The following is a 20689-nucleotide window of genomic DNA, read 5'->3' as shown; positions in this document are numbered from 1 at the left end:
AAATGTGATTAGGTTCCAAGGGACCAGAGGAATACTTTAGTTTCGTGACTATACATGGACTAATAACATAGATAGAAAATAAATACTGCTCCCAAATTTCTTATCTTGAGAAGGATCTTTTAAAATTAACCTTTGTAATCATGATGGTTTTTAAAATACCATCCAGTGACAGCACTATCTTGATTTTATTTGTGATAGGAGTAAAAAATTCAGCTTTTAGAATCTTCAGGCTGGAAGATGTAAAAACCTCCCATGTGTTTGTGGGCAGCCAGTATCATATGTGTGTCAGAAAGGGAAACATCTTCAAGATGAGCTTTTATTCCCAGGCGCTGGTTCTTGAAATCTACTCTTGTATATTTCACTCAATCATGGGATGGAAAATAAGTTTTTCATTATGTATGCAAAACTATAGGAAGCCTATAAAAGTTATATTAAAAATGCATTTAAATTTTCTCAGCAATAGCTTATTACACAATAAATAATGTCCTATTACTTAATGGATGATCTACTCTCCTTCCCAGTTTTCACCTTCAGCATCTCTCCCTGGGCTGGACTAACAGGAGGACTCCAACCCCTGAGGACCCCAAACTAGGAACCCTCCCTCAAGGCCAGGACCCCTCTCTGGGCCAGTCAGAAAAGCTGCAGGATCCAACCCTCAACAATGCCCACCACAGACATGGCCCCAGAATGGGTGCAAAGTAACTGAAAAAAAAATCATCAACAGCCCCTCTATGTTGATTTTGCCTAAAAAAGCAGCGCCGCTAAGAAAACCAAGATTTTATTTTCTCACCCTAACTTAAGAAATATGACAGGTTTACTTTGGCCCTTATGGAAAAATAGCCATATGTTTGAAAAAGCCAGGATTTTTCTGTGAATTTGAGGCGCCTTCCCTCAACCTCTAGGAAAAATACGAAAACCAAGTAAATACACACAGACAACCAACAGAATTATTAAGCCATCTTGGTGAATGGATTTCTAGAGATTTTAACCCTTGTGTTTATAAGGAAAGAATTAATCCTAACCTCAAATTATATGATTGATAGTGATTATTAAATTGAAATTAAAGTAGCTCTAGTCTGGCTCGATATTAGAAGGCAGGTAAGGGAATATAAATGCATACTACTTTTCTCTAATCGTTCAGCACCTCAGTGAGCATCAGTGAGCTATTTCTGCAGCTTGTCTGTGGGGTCTTACTCTATCTAAGCCACTGTTAGCCCTTAGAGAGGTAACAAAGTTATTTCACAAATAACCCCTGCCTTAAAGGAGGTAATTTTAATGACCCACAGAGTGTTTTATAAATTCTACTATACAAGATATTTGGAGCTATTAATGTCATTCATGGAAAACCTCTTTCCTCCAACATAATAAAATTCAGAAAGATTTTTCTTGCTTCATAAAATGGAAGAGTCCCACTGATTTCCTTAAAATAACAAAACCATGAGATTACACAGTCCATTTGAAATGTTCTTACTATAATAATTTCAGTACAAACAGATCAGCATATATAAGTTTTCTAGAAAATTCCTGGCATGAATTTCATATGAAAGCATGCTTTGGAAAGCTAGATAAGAATATGGTAGATGACCATAAAAACTGCTTTTCGTCCTCTGAATCCTTCAAAAGGATTTCTAATACAAAGTTGCCATAAACACCAATGTTTCTAAACTTCTGGCAGAATACACTGTAGAAGCAATTTCAAAGACCTGTGTCCACAGTAGTTACTCAATAAATATTTGTCAAATGACAAATTAAAAAATTGAGCAGGTACAGTTTTCAGTTTTGAATAAGAAGCAGTTAGCAGTTAACACTGTTCTGAAGGGTATATGTGATGATCATCGAATGCAATGATTTTCATTCTTTTAGGAGAAAACCCAGCACTGAAATTGAATTTCTTGAGAATCTGGAAGAAGCCAGCCTCACTGTTGATGAAAATGAAGACCGTGAAAAGCTCCAGGTTAAAATACAGGCTTTTGAAGAGAAAATAAATGCTGAGGGCAACACCCCTGGCTCAATCAGAAGATATAGTTTGGACCAAATTTCTAAGGAGGAAAGAAAAGACATAAGATTTAATAGGTATAAATTTTGTTTGGCTGGTTTTTAGAATATGTGCTTCATGTTTGCTATTAGTTTTGTTATCACACTTTTATTAAGTGGTTTTTAAATATCTTTTACCTTTAGCAAAATTCATCCACAGTGCTTTCGTTATCCAAAGAAGCTCGCTATATTAAAAGGAGAATTCAAATAAAAGTCACAAACCTATGGTTTATTTTTTAAAAACACTTCTTAAATATGAATATGCTGATATTGAGAATGACTGTCAAAAGCTTTTCTTGATCTCTGATGAAAAAGCAGAAGCAAAAGTAGAAAAAAGAATATAAATATGTAAGTTCACCATTTCCCAGCCAGTTCTGCCATGTAACTGATTTTTAAATCTTTGTTTTGGGAGGTAGCCTAGATCTACAAAGGTTTAGCTTATTACATAATGTGTATGTTTTATCAAATTCAGTTAATAGCACCAATTTTCAGTTTCACACTCTAGAGGAAGTAACTTTTGCCACAGTGTTATTATTCTTTCTTTTCCTTGTCAGTAAACGGTAGCCCAGCTTCTTTACCTGCCTCAGCCTTCCCTTTGTTTGTATTGTAGGTCAAAGAGTTTGGCTTTGCACACCGCGCTAACGAATGACTTGAGTTCAGAGGATGGGGAAGTTGTAGAGAGTGGAGATACGCCAGCCAGCATCTCTCTTTCAGAAATAGACCCACTTGGCCAAGGACATGACAGGTCGCCCTTTAAGGGAGACACTGATGGATCACAACTGGTAAATTCTTCAGTTTCACACCCAAGTATTATACATATAGAATCTGAGAATTTGCCAGAAACAGTTAAAGAAAACTATCAGGAAGAAACTCCAGATACAACCTCAAGGCCTGTAGAATACCATGATAAGCTCTACTTGCACTTAAAGGAAAACCTCAGTAAAGTGAAAGCATATGCTATGGAAATGGGAAAGAAGATTCCAGTCCCTGACCAGTGTACCATTGAAGGTAAGTGACCTGAACTCACCAAACTTAAGAAATTTCAGGTATTGCTAGAAAAAACAAACAAATAAACAAAACTCTAGTAATGTAAATTGCCATACCCTTCTGGATCTTTTGCAAAATAGATAATTTGAAAATACCCTTACATTATTTTAATTGCTTTTTTCCCCAGTAAGTTTAATCATCTTTTTGATTCCATTTGAATCTACCTAAATCTACCAATTCTGATTTTTTCAAACCTCAAAATATATTGTTTCTGGTTTCCCATCCATAGTGTTCAGGAAAATTCTGGAAAGGGATATGTGGCCCCCAAAATAGGCTCTGGGGTAGGTGTCCAACCAGAGGCATTTTCAATCCACATGATCATGCAAGAAGCTATGGGCAGCATTGAGCTCCAAGAGATTTACCTTCTATTCATTCAACAAGCACTTATGAAGCAGCTACCGTATGCCAGGCACTGTGCCAAAGGTTCAGTTATGAACCAAACAGATGCACTCCCTGCTCTCTTGGAGGTTAGACTATCAAAAGAAAAGATCGAAACCATAGTCAGGAGGTGATGTAAGGTCAGGAGCCAGTGAGCGTGTGAGCTAGTCAGAAAACAACAGACAAAGTAAGAAAAGAATGTCAGGGCCGGAACTTCCCTGAGCTGCCCGATTTAAGGAGATGCCAAAAAAGCTCAATAAAATTTTAAGTAAAGTCAGAATTAGTAACAACATCTTGCCAAGCCATAATGAGCTGAGGCAAATGGAGGTAAGTAGTAATATTGAGCATGTCTTTATTTACAGTTTTGATATTTTGTTTATCATGGACTTTTTGTATTAATTTTGATTTTTAAAAATATTATTTATCTTGACTACTAAATTTTCTGGTGCTCCTTTAAATTCTGTGCCCTAGTCCTGGCCCCAGGAAAGATGATGGGTTGGAGACACAGGTACTAAAATGGCAGAGTGCCCAGGGCAGGCTTACCCTTCTGGTAGTGGGTTGAGCTGGTGTGGATGGCTGAAGGCACTCTCGGGCTAATTAGATCTTTCCTACAATCGCTCTTAAGCAGCAGACATGTTCTTCCCTTGAGATTTAGATTAAGATCCTTGCCCCCTCCTAGGACATGACACCTTTTCACAGGTTTCAGCTCTCATAGAAAGCGTAGAAAAAGCCAGGCAGCCTCTCTCTTCCAGAAAGAAACACAGCTGAAGGATGGGGAATCCAGTTTATATTTACCCACCCACTGACCGTCATCCCCTTTCATGTTTAGGTACTAGGAGGGTTTTTTCATACTCTACTTTCTATTCCCTTCTCCCACTCCATATCAGAAGAAAGTGGATTCTCATGCTACCAAAGGAAAAGGGCGGTTCAAGCATTTTGTAATGACAAATATTACTGTTTAGCATGTTTGTATAGAATCTGACATTTTCTTTTTTAAAAAACTGAAGTATAGTAGATTTACAATGTTGTGTTAGTTTCAGGTGTACAGCAAAGTGATTCAGTTATACATATATATACGTGTGTGTGTGTATATACATATATTCTTTTTCAGAGTCTTTTCCCTTATAGGTTATTACAAAATATTGAGTATAGCTCCCTGTACTATACAGTAGGTCCTTGTTGGTTTATCCATTTTATATATACGTATTAGTGTGTATATGTTAATCCCAAACTCCTAATTTATCCCTCCCTCCCCCTTTCCCCTTTGGTAACCATAACTTTGTTTTCTATGTCTGTGGGTCTATTTCTGTTTTCTATATAAGTTCATTTTGTATCATTTTTTTTAGATTCCACATATAAGCGATACCATATGATATTTGTCTTTCTCTGTCTGGCTTACTTCACTTAGTGTGGTGATCTCTAGGGAATCTGACATTTTCAAAAGTGTTTACATTAATTTATTGATTAGCCTTCTTAAAACTCTTTTTTGAAATGGTAACAATAAAAGTGATATTGCTCATATTCAATATAAGTTTTGGATAATTAAGTACACCAGGACTTGAGAATGGCTAAAATCAATAAGACTGAATTAACACAAACTCTTAACAATTGCATGCTTCACTAATTATCTATGTATTTAACACACATGTTGGAGAATTTAATATAAGAAAGGTTAAGTGAATTTCCCAGTTTGACAGAGGGCGTCTGTAGCAAATATAAACTTAGATACATTTTCATCTACTGGAATAGTTTTTTTTTGTTTTTTTGTTTTAAGTTTAGCTTAAATCATTAAAGATGTACTATACGGTGAGGTTTAATCTTGTGAAAATGTGAAAGAAGTCTGGCAGAGTTACTTCAAGCGTCTAGTTGTCAAAATGATATTTCTTATGGCCTTGAATTCTTTGGGGAGTCTGAGAGTTAACTAGGTGACTTGGGGTTTTTCCCCAAAATATTGAATGAATCCATCATCTTTACTTAAAAAAAAAAAAAATTTTTTTTTTCTTTTCATGTTTTCTACCAAGCATGGCCTAGAACTGAGAATGTATTTTTTTAAGTTGACATTTTGGATTCATTCATGCTTTTGTAATTTCCTGGAAGTTCCTGGGAAATGCCTTGCACTGAGATATGAGTGAGGGATTGAAGATTTATATGACTCACTGTAAATACATCCACGGAGAAGGGACTGGTACTGACTGCAGGGAACACATTGTTATTATTTCAGATTGTGTAAACCACTCAGCAAAACTCCAGCAGTCATCTGGCTGACACAGTTTTGCTTATTGTCATGAGATCACTCAGCTCAACAATATTGTGTTTCTTTCCTTAAAAATTTATTGAAGAAAGATTTAGGCTTAGGATTTGTGTTCTGTTTAATGTGTTGTTGGTATAAAAGAGGGATATTTAGTCTTTCTTGCTAAATTATGCAAAGTAATCAAGAAGCAAAGAGGAGAACCATAAAAACCACTTCCACACTATTAAAAAGACAAATAAGCCAGCAGGAAATAAGAACAAGAACACCAACAAACAAAAAAAATAAATAAAAAAAATAAAAAAAGAACACCAACAAAGAATTAAGAATAATTTTAGACTGTGCTAAAAGGACATGACAAAACAATCCTTTAAAGAAGTTCTTTTTGTATTGGTTTGAATCACATGAAAAAAACTGATGTTCAACTTCCTTATTTTGACTGACAAAAACATCACTTTCATATGGTTCAACATAATACTTCAGTAATAAAATATGTTGAAAGAACAGGAGCCTCATAGTCACTGTACAGCAGAATTCAGTATGTGGTGAATCAAGTCACAAATAGCATTCTTATCCTCAGTCAGCCATCTTATTACTGCATGATATTGATCATAGTGGGAACAGGCAATGGGCAATAGATCAGCACAAATCTATCATCATATCTGGAAAAATTGTCAAACCCCAGGTCTTATTGAAGTTGGGTCAGCAGTTCATTTTGGGTATGAAATCCTGTTATTCCCTAGTCAGTTATTCTCTCCTGGGCTCCATTGACCTCTGGCATAGGAGCAGGTTTGCCAGCCACTGAAAGTTATGTATTCGTGCGTAGAGTGATAGTCTAATATCTGCCTGATTACGTTTACATAAAAGACCAGAGGAATTTTGTTCATCTGCCAAGGGGTATTTTAAAAATCTGAATCACTGGTATTCATTTATGTGAACAAAAATGATTTAGAGGTTAAAAACAAAGCACATGATATTGAAATAAATCCTTGAAAATCTGGCCCATCACTGGAGTTCTATAAAGGAAGATATAAAATCTTACAAGAACCCATCAATGCTGCCTTGGTTAGCTTTGAAGTATTTCCTGATTGGGTGAAAATACATCCCATCTGTAGAGCACATCAGCAAGGCTGACTTGCAGAAAGCTAATTTTAAAGCTGGTAATGTGGTCCTTTCTCTAATAGACCCACATGAGTTGATTTTTCTTGACTCGAACAGATATGAGAATATACAAAAATACAATACAGCTCATTGTAAATATCAAGAAGCAGGTGCTATTTTCATAATTAATTATAAATAAGGCTTCCTTATTGAAATTTTGCATGTAGTCAAGTCCAGACTCATATTGGGATGACCAAGGAGACAAAGCCCACACCAGTCCTTTACCTCTTTCTCCTCAGTTGGTCCAATCTGGAGGATAATGATAACACTGGTCCACTTAATGGTTCTGGGGGAGGTTTCTTTCAATCTTGTTTAGAATAGATTGGTTTAATCCTAGGATTAGAATCATTTACCCATGGGAAGAGTTGTAAGATATGCAGGTAGAAAAAAATCCTTAAGTTTTTCCACACAATTTGAGAGGGAAAACAACAAAATAGGAAGATGTCACAAATTCTCTGGAACCTCATTTCACCGATGTGGTCCACTGAACCCGTTTGGAGAACACTTGTTAGGGAAAAAATTTTCTAGAGAATTTTTCTTGGTGCTTTGGAATTTATCTTGGATGACCTACTCACCAGTTTCCATTTCTCCAGAGTGGATTTGAATCAAAAGAAGACAGGTAAGATGGTGGCAGGGTTCTCCCTTTCACTTTCTCCTGCCACACACATCCTGCTTTCTGTAATCTACATTGGCCCATGAGAAACACCCAAATAATATGGCTAAAGGAAGATCTACAAGTCCTTTTGAAAAGACCCCTTCTGGACTCCTCTACTGAGTTAACATCAAGACACTGCCCTTGTTCATCCCCAGCCAAGAGTAGCTGCAAGGCCTAGACAGATACCATGTCACTGGTAAGGACGTTATGCACTTAAATCCACAACCTAACTTGTTCTACTAGAGGGCATCAGATAACTTTATTTCTCATTAATTATATTTTCACAAGCTCTTCCTTATTAAAAAATAAAAAGTTTGATTTTCTTTGCACATTCAAGTAAATGACTAAAGAAAAATGCCCTAGCTGTGCTATTGGACAAAGAAGCGTGCTGCTTATTTGCATACTTGCATTTGGTTTACCTGATATTATCTATGGATGAGATGTTTATTCATCCAGCTAGGAAACAGTGCAAAGTGAGATTGATAAGGACGTTTTGTATGGAAATTGGGAGAAATTATCTGTCAGTAAATGAAATGAGTCAACTAAACTCTTGAAATGGTTAGTTCCTCTAATATAGTGTCCACCTTGGGTATGTGTCTAATGGATTTAAAGGGACTGTGCTAATAAATAAACAGAAGCAAAAGTAAGTTCGTAAATTGAGCAAAAAAATGCATAGGAGTGCCTTGCAGTATATCTCACCCTAAAAGTAGCCACATTAAAAGAAAAAAGAGGGCTTCCCTGGTGGCGCAGTGGTTGAGAGTCCGCCTGCCAATGCGGGGGACACGGGTTCGTGCCCCGGTCCGGGAAGATCCCACGTGCCACGGAGCGGCTGGGCCTGTGAGCCGAGGCCCGTGTACCGCAAAAAAAAAAAAAAAAAAAAGAAGAAGAAGAAAGAGGAGGAAGAAAAGGAGGAGATAGCTAGGAGCAGAAGTAGTCCGCTGTGACATATTTCATATTCTTAAATATATTCTTCTAAATGTATTATTTGTAAAATAGAAGGCTATATGGCATTATACTTTTATGTCTGTAGTGAGTATTTTTATCTTTTTTGGGGGGAAGCTCATACTCAGAGATTATTATCAGTCTTCTGTTATTGTTGTTTGGGGACTGTCTTTACTCCAAAGCATACAGTGGTGGACAAAATGGTCCTGAGCCATTGATGGTCCCCAGCAGAAGAGTACATTCCAATCCAATTTGCCACAAACCAAATTTCAGGAAAGTGAATGTTATTTTTTTTTTATTTACTTTCATTATGAAACTGGCAGTATGTGCCCTGTAGGGAAACAAAATGGTCCCTAGATATCATCAAATCTCATTTAAAAACTGAGCAAATCTATATTTCTGAGCTCTGTTGTTGAAGAGCTGGTAGCAGGAAACTAGAAAGAGATTATATGGCTGGGTAAAGGGTTTTGGTATGACAGAGGAAAGGGGGGTGGTGTGGAAAAAAGATGGTTTCCTCTTGTTTGCTCCACATTAACCATCAAACTTTAGATGATGGAGGATTTTTAAATGTTTTTCCAAAAACATAGGCAATCACGCAGTTGGCGATCAGGAATTCAGGTGTTTGATAATTTGGTGGCATTTATTTGTGTTACAGTCCATTGCCACAGAGGTGCATATTTACAAAGAGCAGATGAATCTGTCTAAAGCAGACAGAGCCTCATGTCACATATTGGCAGACCCACTTGGGGTCAGTGAAAAAGAGCTAATTAAAGCACACCAAGTCCCTGGGTTTCCTCTGTCAACATTTTTGACCTGTCCACATTAGAGACCAGTAAGAAGTTATAAACGGCAATTTTTTCTTTTCATAATAAAAGATGCAGTGGACTTTTAAAAATAGTTTATGGAAACTACTCATTTTTGGATGCAATATTCACATCAATTATCAATAATGCCATCATTGGGGCCTCCCTGGTGGCGCAGTGGTTGGGAGTCCGCCTGCCGATGCAGGGGATACGGGTTCGTGCCCCGGTCTGGGAGGATCCCATATGCCGCGGAGCGGCTGGGCCCGTGAGCCATGGCCGCTGGGCCTGCGCGTCCGGAGCCTGTGCTCCGCAACGGGAGAGGCCACAGCAGTGAGAGGCCCGCATACCGCAAAAAGAAAAAAAAAAATAATAATAATAATAATAATAATAATGCCATCATTAAAATAGGCCACAAATTCAGGAAACATAATGCCATTGCAGAAACTCCGGTTCTGTTTCTCATATCAAAACCCCTAATTTCCAAGTAGCCTTTTCAGATTGGCTTTTTTCACCTAGTAATATGCATTTAAGCTTCCTGCATGTTCTTTTTTGTGGCTTGATCGCTCATTTCTTTTTAGTACTGAATAATATTCCATTGTTTGGATGTATCTACCATTGTAGTATCATATAGACTAGTTTTACTGCCCTAAAAATCCTCTGTGCTCTTCCTATTAATCCTATTAATTCACCCATTAATTCTACAAATATTTCTGAGTGCCTACCACATGCCAGCATCATTCTAGGAACTGGGAAACATCAGTGAACAAAACAGGCAAATATCCTTGCCTTCACAGAGACTGTTCTAGTAGGAAAAGACATACAATAAATAATAGACATGATAAATAAATAAAGTATGGAGGGTGTTAGAAAGTGATAAGTGCCATGAAAAAAGTAGAAATAGAGCTGGCTAAGAAGAAACAGGACAAAGAAAAGGATTTACATTGTGTGTGTGTGTGTGTGTATGTGTGTGTGTGTGTATGTAGTTCTAGAAGGACACCCATCAAACTATCACCACCGGTTTTCTCTGAAGAATCAGATTGGAGATGGGAGTGCAGAAAAAGAGGAGAGGGAAGGAGAAACTTGCACATTTTAAAGTATACATTTCTGCAAGGTTTGGAATTTTGTAACAGTTTTATAAAAACAATTTTATAACTCCCTTCAGTAATAAAGAGACATGCTGATGACTTGGACCCAGGTGATAACTCCAGACTCCTCAGAATCCTGTCCACCCAGAGTCTATAGAATTGAGTTGAGGTCGTAACTCTGCTGTTGGGCAGCTCCAATTCCTCCAACAGATTACTTGATCTCCTGTGACACCAGTTCCTCACATTTATCCCAAGAGTATATTACAAGGTCATGAGATTTCAACCTGTGCTCCCTGAAGACCATTGGAGCCCCTTCAAAGGGCCTCGGACACCCCATCCTTCTTTCTCTGCCCTGCAAACAGAGCACATCTCATGTAGCTGGTGTTACATGTTGGTCTTCCTGATAGGTGTTTAAACCAAGAATTCCACAGCTTAAAGAAACTTGAAAAGCACTCAGCTGCATCATTTTTAAGGTCCTTTTTTAAGGTGCCTTATGTTCTAAATTAATTCTAAGTGTCTTATGTCAGAGCTGGCAAAATGTAAAACGTTCGTTATTTGACAACTTTTTGTTTGTTTGTTTATTGAAGTATAATTGATTTACAATGTTGTGTTAGTTTCAGGTGTACAGCAAAGTGATTCAGTTTTATATATAAACTATATATATATATAGTTTTTCAGATTCTTTTCCATATAAGTTATTACAAGGTATTGAATATAGTTCCCTGTGCTATACAGTAGGTCTTTGTTATTTATCTATTTTATATACAGTTGTTTGTATCTGTTAATCCAAAACTCCTATTCCCTCCCCCCACTTTCCTCTTGGTAACCGTGTTTGTTTTCTGTCTATGAGTCTATTTCTGTTTTGTAAATAAGTTCATTTGTATCATTTTTTTTAAGATTCCACATATAAGTGATATCATATATTTGTCTTTTGGCCACATTTTTAATCATCCTCAACTTTATTGCTAATTTTATATTTCTAATGTAAAGTTAAACACTTTTCTTTTATGTTAATTTTCTGTGCTTTGTCCAGATATCTGTATCCGTCAATTTATAATAGCTTGTTGGGAGAAAATAAGCCAGATTGTTAAATACTTTTTTTTTTACCTTTTTTTTTTTTGATGTATAGTTGATTGTTCAATACTTTTGAGGCCTGTCTCACTATCTGCCCAGATTTATCAGTATCTATCAAATAGCAAATGACCAATCATGATCAGCAAATTAATGCATTGTGTCTGTCCTAGCTGGTCTATTTCTATTCAAATTGTTTGGTTTACCTTACCTAACAGAAACCAATCTTATTTCAAGTTGTGTAGAAAGGGGCCTACAAAAGTATACAATAAAATAAAAAGACATAATTTGCTCAATTTGAGGGGAACAAAACAAACATATAGAAATAAATCCAGTAGTTGAGTTATTTTTCAGAACTGTATCCCTGGAAATTTTCAGTTTCTAAATGTGGTTTGCAAATTTATTTCTGAGCATTCTAGTGGCCATAGTAAGGAGGGAAATAAAATTAGTTTAAAAAAATCTGGAGTGGGGCTTCCCTGGTGGCGCAGTGGTTGAGAGTCCGCCTGCCGATGCAGGGGACACGGGTTCGTGCCCCGGTCTGGGAAGATCCCACATGCCGCGGAGTGGCTGGGCCCGTGAGCCATGGCCGCTGAGCCTGCATGTCCGGAGCCTGTGCTCCGCAACGGGAGAGGCCACAACAGTGAGAGGCCCGCATACCGCAAAAAAAAGAAAAAAAAAAAAAATTCTGGAGTGTCCATAAGTAAAAGTATGATAATTGCTCATGGGGGAAAAAAGAGAAAGCTATTTATTTATTTGGTTGATAAGGCTGTGCCCAGTGAATCTAGATCATCAAAAAAGGTATTTACATTAAGCAACAAACAGTTAACCACTAAACACAACAATAGAGTAGTGGTTCTCAACTGGAAGCAATCTTATGGCCAGATTGGGGACTTCTGGTTGGGGAGGTGAGGTAGGTGCTACTGTCACCTAGTGGGTAGAGGCCAGGGATGCTGCTAAACATCCTGTAGTGAATGGACAGCACCCCCCGACGCCCCCCACCACTAAAACAAAGAATTATCCAGCCCCAAATATCAGTAATGGCTCGGAAACTCTGCAACAGAGCCTTGTTTCTCAAAATGTGGTCCGTGGACCAACAACGTTGACATCACCTGGGGACTTAGAAATTCAGATTCTCAGGCCCATCTTAGACCTACTGTATCGGCATCTACAATTTAACAAGATCCCTCAGGTGATTCATATGTACATTAAAGTTTAAGAAGCAGTACTGCTGCAGGAATGAGAAATTCCATAGTGTCCTAGTAGTAGAGAATATAATTGTCTTCCTTATAGTGACTTTGTGATTTAATTAATTGTCTCTTCATTTAATGCTTACCTCTTAATTGAGGAGATGAGTTTTCGTTGCAAGGACACTCAAGGATATGGGGCTCAGTCATTTGGACTGTTTATGGCACTGAATTTGTGGTTCCAGTTCTTTGATTCTTCTCACAGGATACGAGTTTTAAAAAGGAAGAATAAGCTTGGAAGCCTGGAAACTCTACTCCTTGGTATATGTTTGAATTTGTACTATGTGACCTTCTGACTTTTTATGAACATGGCATTTAGTTCCTCATAAAAGGTAATTTTAATAACTGCAGAATACCTTGGGTATCAAATATGTCTTCAGTGATGCTCAGAGTCAAGTTGTGTAAATGAGTTAGAAACATTTGGCTTACATTTCCCTTAAAATATTCATAGAACTAAAATTAAGCAAAAATATGCTGGAGGCAATGTATGCTTTCCGAATTGCAAAACTTTGAAAAATGGGTTGAGACAAGTATCTGTATGTGAATACACCTATCATTGATATTTACAGGTTAATCCACTTGGCCTTCATTCCTTTTATGTTTTCTTTTAATTAATTAATTTATTTTTGGCTGTGTTGGGTCTTCATTGCTGCGCGCGGGCTTTCTCTAGTTGCGGCGAGCAGGGGCTACTCTACGTTGCAGTGCACAGGTGTTTCATTGCAGTGGCTTCTCCTGTTGCAGAGCATGGGCTCTAGGTGCATGGGCTTCAGTAGTTGTGGCTCGCGGGCTCTAGAGCGCAGGCTCAGTAGCTGTGGCACAGGGGCTTAGTTTCTCTGAGGTATGTGGGATCTTCCCAGACCAGGGATTGAACCTGTGTACCCTGCATTGGCAGGCGGATTCTTAACCTCTGTGCCACCAGGGAAGTCTCTTCATTCCTTTTAATTGGAACTGATGTCATTGTACTTTGGACCATCTTTTCTCTACTAAATCTATATCATTTTTTCTAAGGTCTTCTAAAAAGAACCTTGAAAATATTTAAATAAAGCTATCCTTTCCAGTAAAAGTAGACAGTTAAGACTATTCCTGTATCCCCTATCATGTCTTTCTACTGAATTTTTATTTTACAGTAACACCACTTCATAAATACAGTTATACCCTGGGGTTTTATGTTTGTTTGATTGATTGTTTTTTTTTAACAAAGGCTTTGAACTCTTAAAAATAATGGAATCTATAGTAAAAGAATCAAGACAAGCATAGGCATCCTTTATATTCTTACAACATTGATATTGTACGACCTCTCCATAATTCCAATGTCAAACGTACATTGAACACTTAAGATGTTTGTTAATGCTTCCAGAAATTTTGTCATGGTTAACTTTGCATTGCCTGGATTATTGTGGATTTTTAATTTATGTGTGACAAGAAGCGAGAAGAATTATTCTGTCTTCTTAAAGTAATTTAGTATGTATATAAATTTAAGGGTTTATTTGAGAATTTAAAGCACTAAAACATGAAGCAATTTCCAAAGCAAAGAATAAAATGATAGCATATTGCCATCCTTGGTTTGTTAAAGTGTTACCTGTGAATACCTTTAATGTAAATTATAGTGCCTTAGTGGGTAAGGGTACCTATTTAAGTCCAGCTGAGAAACTGGTTTTTCAAACTCTTGGGGCTTAAGAAATTCCCAAATGCTTTTTAGTCAAGCATTGTTATTGTTAATTTTCAAACTCATGCACATTTTAAGGAAATGTAATCCATGTGTTTCAAATTCATTTTCACTTACTCCATCAAGATACGGTTTGGTAAACTCTTCTGATCCATATGAAGTATTTTACTGATAATAAAAATCTCATTAAGAAATGACTTTTGCTGATAGTTAAGAAATGTACCCAGATTGCTGAAATTTTGACCCTGTTGACTTTTGAAGACAAAGATCTTTTTCTGGTTTTGGTCACACTCTTTTTCTTCCATCTCAGTTACCGTTTAAAAAAAAAAACCCATAAACAACAACAAAAAAAACATGACGACATGGAATCATAGAATCAGCTGGTTGTGGGTAAGGTTTGTACAGGGAGATAGGGACTGGTCATTCTACTCAAGGTGGGCTTGGAACCACCCCTGTGCTAAATTAATGATTAGGTACAATAAATCAGTTAAAGTGTCTGAGAAGAATTCCCCTTCTTTTTTCCAATCCAAAGCCTATACCACCATCACCACCTTCTTGGCGGGGAGCCTCAAATAATTTCTATTAGCAAATCATTTATTTGTGTTCTCACTCTTTGTCACTTTCCCCCAAAACAGAAGGGGCTGACATTGTCCAGACAGATGAGTGTCTGGAGACACAAGAACTTAAAGGGTGATGTGGCGGTGGGCTGTCCCCAGTGAATGTCCTCAGTATCCAAAGAGCAAGTGGAGCCCTCAGCTGCCTTTACACCTGCTCACCCCATGCAGGCCCCAGTGCTTGACAGCACCAGCCCGGGAGGACCGGCAAGGTTGACATCTTTGGTGGGCAGCTGACCAGGGAAAGAAATCCATTGCAGCAATGTGTCCAGCTTGAGTCAGTCCTTGCAGCCAGCTTAGGCCTTCTCAAGTCACAGATCACGGCCTTCATCAGATGAATGACCTACCAAAAATGCTTCTTTGTGCCCTGAAAAGGGGATTCCTGGAGCCTTTCTCTACCCTTGCATGAAGTTCCCAGCTGGGTAAGCAGAAGCCTGGGTCACCAGCTATGGTCTTCTCAGCCCATGGGCGCCTTCACCAGGTCCAGGGTGGGACAGGAGTACCACTTGGAGCCTGAAGAGATTCCTTGGGCCCTAGAGTAGGACTCAGGGTACCTTTTTTTAGGTTTCCAATACCTTGGCTTTTAGGGCGCTGGTTTCAATAACCATTATCTAACATCCCCCACTCTCACACACCTTGTGAGACGGTGTCAGGGTTTGGAGTCCCAGAAACAGAGCTGGAGTGGGGCATCACTCCAGCCCCAGCAACTGAGACGAGAAGCAGGCAGCACAGGGGTCTGAGTCTATATCTTGTTACAGCCCAGCAGGCTCTGGACCCTCTCTACCCCAGTGCCCAGCACAGTGCCAGGCACAAAGCAGGTGCTCAACACACACAGCTGAATGAATGAGTGAATGAATGAATAAACAGACAAATGAACCAACAAATGAAGAGCAGGAGCAGCCCTGCCCAGAACCTGACCTAGTAGATGCCGTGTGTACGACTAATGTGCAACTGAATCTCTTTTCGTCAAGTGGGCTTTCACAGTGCATGTGACTTTTCGCTTACGGTTAGGTTGATAGCCGATATTTCATTAGGAAAAGTTCATTGTGTTGTTAGGCAACATAAGAGGTTGAAAACCCACAGAGACTGCCACAAATAAAGAAATTAGATCTCAAACTCAGCATTAAAAAAGAGGCAAAATGGTTAATCATTTGCTGGCAATATGTACATGGTATTTGTCAAAACATTTGATAGATTGAAGAAAATACTGAATTAGTGAAAACTGATTGTTAGTTCTATTTAGATAAATGAGCTTCTTTATAGTTATTCATACAGTTAGAGGGGAAAGTGCAGAAGTGAGACTGTGGGGTAGAGCTCTTAGAGGCATGGGCTCAGGCAGCCAGAGTTGGGGCCAGGAGTCTCTCTTCCACAATAACGGCCAATTCATTGCATATTTGAGAATTACGTGAGATATGCATCTAAAAAGCATTACTCCTAAAAGCTTTTAGTATTTTTAACTCGAATTCAATCAGTATTCATGTTGCAGGCTCCAGCTATTATGGACATTAATTACACTTGGATTTTCATCTGTAGGGAAAAAGGGGTGAGGTGGGTGAGGGCACAGTGTAACTCCCCACAGTGCCCCACCGCCTGTATATAGGAAAGGCATGGGCTGAGCAGTGGACGAGGTGAAGACTTCTCCCCCGAACAGTTCCACAGCCGGTGTCACCTGCAGGGAAAATGATCTTATTCTTCAAATTAAAAATAGGGCATGTGAGCTGGAGAAAGCTGCCTCTTTATTTATATCCAATGGATGTTTTTCAGACACAATTCTTAGTTTCTGAGTATTTTGTACCTCTGAGTCTATGATTGCCTGAAATTATTTTATGTATAAAACAAACTTAACTCATCACTTATCCTTCAGAAGGCTAGCCCACTGTGATAATTTTGTGACAGCTGGTAGATTAATTGAATTTATCAACCAATAGCACAACCCAATTCTAATCCATTTCCTACTGGAAAAAATTCCTAGAGAAGTTAATTTTTTTTACAGTTATAAAAGCATAATGTGCACTGTAAAAATTTGTAAAATAGAGAAAGGAGTAAAGAAAATCATCCTTAATCTTACCATTTTACCACTGTTAGAAATTGTATGTATTTCTTTCCAGGACTGTATTGGAAAATATTTTGACCTTTTTGGGAAGGGCTATTTTTCAAAGTTGATTCACTTTTTAATCAGATGGTGAACATTTGGGTTTGAAAATTGTGGACTAATTTAAAAGTACAATTTAACAATTTAAGCCAGCAATGTGTAATTATAACTACCTTTTGCTACAAAATTTAAGCAATATAATCTTCTAAATGGAATATTTTTGTTGAAGCACCGGGAACAACAGACCTGCTAGTCAACTAACATGAATTTAGTATGTGAAGAATTGTCAGATTTCCCTCTATGAGTAACATTTATCTCACAGCTATATCGGATACAAGATATTGAATCTAGATCAGTACCTTTCTTTAAAAGGATATTTTTTTGCCATACCTTAGTAAAATATATTTCTTTCCTTGCTGCGGCATTCCCTCTGAGGCTAAGATTAAATGTAATAATTTTAAAAACTTTTAACATTCTTCAAACAAGTTTGAAACATAGAAAAATATTTACATCAAGCCTAGCAATATTAATCATTGTTACCAGCTTCATTCTAGGCTGGAGGTTGGCAAACTTTCTATAAAAGACCAGGTAGTAAATATTTTTGGACAGAGGCAGTCGATGAGGTCTCTGCTGCAACTACTCAACTCTGTCACTGTAGTGTAAAAGCATCCATAGGTAATATATACAGGGAGGGGCATGACTGAGTTCCAATAAAACTTTATTTATACAAGCAGTGAGTCAGACTTGCCCAACAGCTGTAGTTTATCAAGCCTTGTTCTAGACAGTCAATTTTTACTGGCTGTCACATTCACCTAGAGTTTAGATGCAGTTTAAGGGTTTCTGACCCTTCCCCCATCCCTTATACCCACAAGACTTCCAGTAAACATGGTTGGTTGAACACATGTTTGTCTCCACTACCACTAAAATGCCACATAAATCACAATAAAGGAATTAAAATATATAAACTTAAGAGAATGGAGAAGACAGCAGACAAAGGATGTCAACAAAAGGTTTGGCCAAGTAAAGGAGATGCAAACTTGGCAGTAAACAGTGCCTGGGTAATAGCATTAGTGGTCCAAGGGAGGTGCCACATGAGAGGGGTCTTGTACAGTTCTGCTGAGCTCTCATGATCTAGGTAGGGTTGGAGGCAGCAAACTGCTTCTCAGGAAAGTTGAGCAGAACCTGATGCAGTCACTGCCAGAGCTGCCACACTTAGCTTATTTGTAAAACTCAAAGTAATTGGATGAGGGTCGGGGAGGAGGTCTTGACTCCAACTGTAAATGTTTTGGTATTCAGTGGGCTTTTGGAATAAGAAGAATAGTGCCAACAAGAACTAGCAGTTTAACTGCTAGTGCTTTTAGAGCTATTCAGCTATTCTGAAACCCTTTCCCTTCAGCCTTCTTTCTGAGACCCAAGGGAACAATTTGCTCATATTTGCAGGGTCACTTCTAGTCCCCATTGATGAGTTTCCATCATGTGAGGAAGGAAGGGGCAGAAAGTCGGAAGATAAGAAATGGCAGAAAGGAGGCCTCTGGGTGCAGATTTGCAAGTCTGGGTCTCTGTCCACAGAAGGAAGCTCAGACTGAGGGAGGCTGGTAGCTATGGCGCCAGCTGGGCTTATTCGGGTGTCCCACTCCACAGCCCTGCATGAGTCTGGCAGACAAAGGCAGTGTGTTAGGAGGCCGTGTGTTCTGTTGTGACAGATGCAAACTTCAAGGGTCACTGGGGTCATATATAACAAGCTTCAGTAACTCTGAGCCAAAAACTCCCATCTCCTTTTCCCAGCAGAGTATTTAGAGAATTGATGGAAAAAAAAAAAAAAGTTGACTTAGTTTTGTTTTGTTTTGTTTGAGATAGACCCTTTTTGTGCTCTGTTTTCTCTTTTGTCCCAAAACAGACACTAGTTATATTCAGGTCCTGTTTGCTCTATTCAGAGGGAAAAATATTGGATTTCTTGTGTTATTACTAACATTGTCCCATTATTGTGTTTCCTTTGATTTGACTTCCTTTTCTCATAATGAATCTTCCTATCTTCTCCCTCTCTTTGATGTTCTTGTCTCCTGTCTCAGTTCATTGTATTTGCATTTACTTCTCCCATGCACATCCCTTTCATTCTTTAGTTTGGTCTACTTTCTTTGAGAATGTCGAAGAAAAAACACCCCTGAGACCCCATACACACAGACGTTGGGCTTTTCCCCGGCAGCTTCTCAAAGAGCATTTTACTGAGCATAAGGTGTCATAATATTGATAGAGGTGATTAGGGGAAGGGGCTGGTCACTGATCTTCAGTTTGGGCAGAAGGTAAAATTAAAATCAAATCAAATTCAGCAGCCCCTCCTTTCCACAGGGGTTAGCAAAGGCATGGAGTACAAGGAACCGTGAACCCTTCCTAGTAGTAGAGCTTTAGCTCTGCCATCACTGCCCACCAGATGCTGCCTGCTCACAGTGGCCTCTGGTTCTCGGCCTACTAGATTTTACATTAATGTGGATACCTGAGGCACCCACATAGCCAGGACCATCTGTAAGGACATGTGCAGTCAACCTGCAGCTTTTACCCTTGGATTTAAGTGATAATTGTATTTGGGGGAAGGCTGACTCAGCAGGATCAGAGAGAGGTAAAACAGTGGTCATTTGCCATGTTGGACCTGCAGGAAGAGCTTTGGCCATCTCACTCTGAGCCAGGTGCAAGTGGTTCAAGCAGAGAGGAGGAGTTATAAACTTAGTAAGGAAATAAAATTACCTCTACCACCTTTTGTTATACTCTTTATTACCATTTTATTCTTGGAGCACAGCATAGTCCCATGGTTTCTTGTAACTTCACGGTCCAATTTGAGTTGCTTTTTGTAAATGCGGTCTCTTGAAGCTGGAGGGTCTTTTGTAAGTCATCCTTCTATATATGCTTGAGAATTAGACTACTCTTGCAGCCAAAACTATGGAGTTTTCAAAGTTCTATTCTGAGAGTTGCCAACGGATCTTAGAGGTAATCCAGACCAAGTTAGCTTTGAAGTCATCTATCGTGGTCAAGGTTTATACACATTTAAGAAGAAAAAACTAGGCTACCAGAACCAGCGTGGTCTTTGAGGACTGTGTACATCAGCCCCGTAGCCAAGGTTCTTTCCCACCACGGGGCCCAAAACTGGACCATTCTGCCCTCACCCTTCACTTTGCTCACCCCTGCCTGTCCTAGAAGTCCCAACACAAACATTGCTTCTTCAGAGCAGCTCTCTCTGACCCCCACCCCAGTCTAAATTAGCTGTTCCCATATTGTTCTTTGGGGTTTTTTTCTGTATTCTTTTTCCTTCATGGTACTTAACACACTTGTATTTTTGTGCATTATTCTTTATTGTTTGTATCCACTAGATAAAATTGGTAGCACATTTACTGCATATTCAATGTCTATACTGTAGGAGCTCAGTAAGCACATGTTGAATGAATGATCTTTTGAAACTTCCTATGAATCTATGTCTATACTGTATTAAACCCCTTTTAATATATTTTTTTTTACTGCTTAGAAAAATGAATTTTTATTGGGAGCTCTATTAGCCCAATCTAACCTTTGTATGTCTGGATATTTTGGATTTTATTTTTACAGCTTCTATTTCGACTACCTTCTTTACAGCTAACCCCCTACCCTCTTAAAAACAAACAGG

At 38.5% G+C, this 20689-nt stretch overlaps 1 protein-coding gene across 4 annotated transcripts in view; it reads left to right on the top strand.

The window, feature by feature from the left end:
• Nucleotides 1-20689, top strand: part of VEPH1 (ventricular zone expressed PH domain containing 1) — a 281487-nt gene that overhangs the window by 122841 nt on the left and 137957 nt on the right. For 3 of the 4 annotated variants that reach the window (XM_081235438.1, XM_081235437.1, XM_081235436.1), the window contains exons 8-9: nucleotides 1864-2073; nucleotides 2645-3042. In XM_081235438.1, coding sequence (XP_081091564.1) covers nucleotides 1864-2073; nucleotides 2645-3042 — 608 coding nt within the window. Of the gene's footprint in view, nucleotides 1-1863; nucleotides 2074-2644; nucleotides 3043-20689 lie in introns of those variants that run through there. The other variant, XM_081235440.1, reaches the window with a different exon arrangement.

Source organism: Mesoplodon bidens (assembly GCF_964165515.1).
Source record: "Mesoplodon bidens genome assembly, chromosome: 5".
Classification (NCBI taxonomy): Eukaryota; Metazoa; Chordata; class Mammalia; order Artiodactyla; family Ziphiidae; genus Mesoplodon; species Mesoplodon bidens.
The sequence above is the reverse complement of the archived record's forward strand: the minus strand, read 5'-3'. Positions and strand labels throughout refer to the sequence as shown.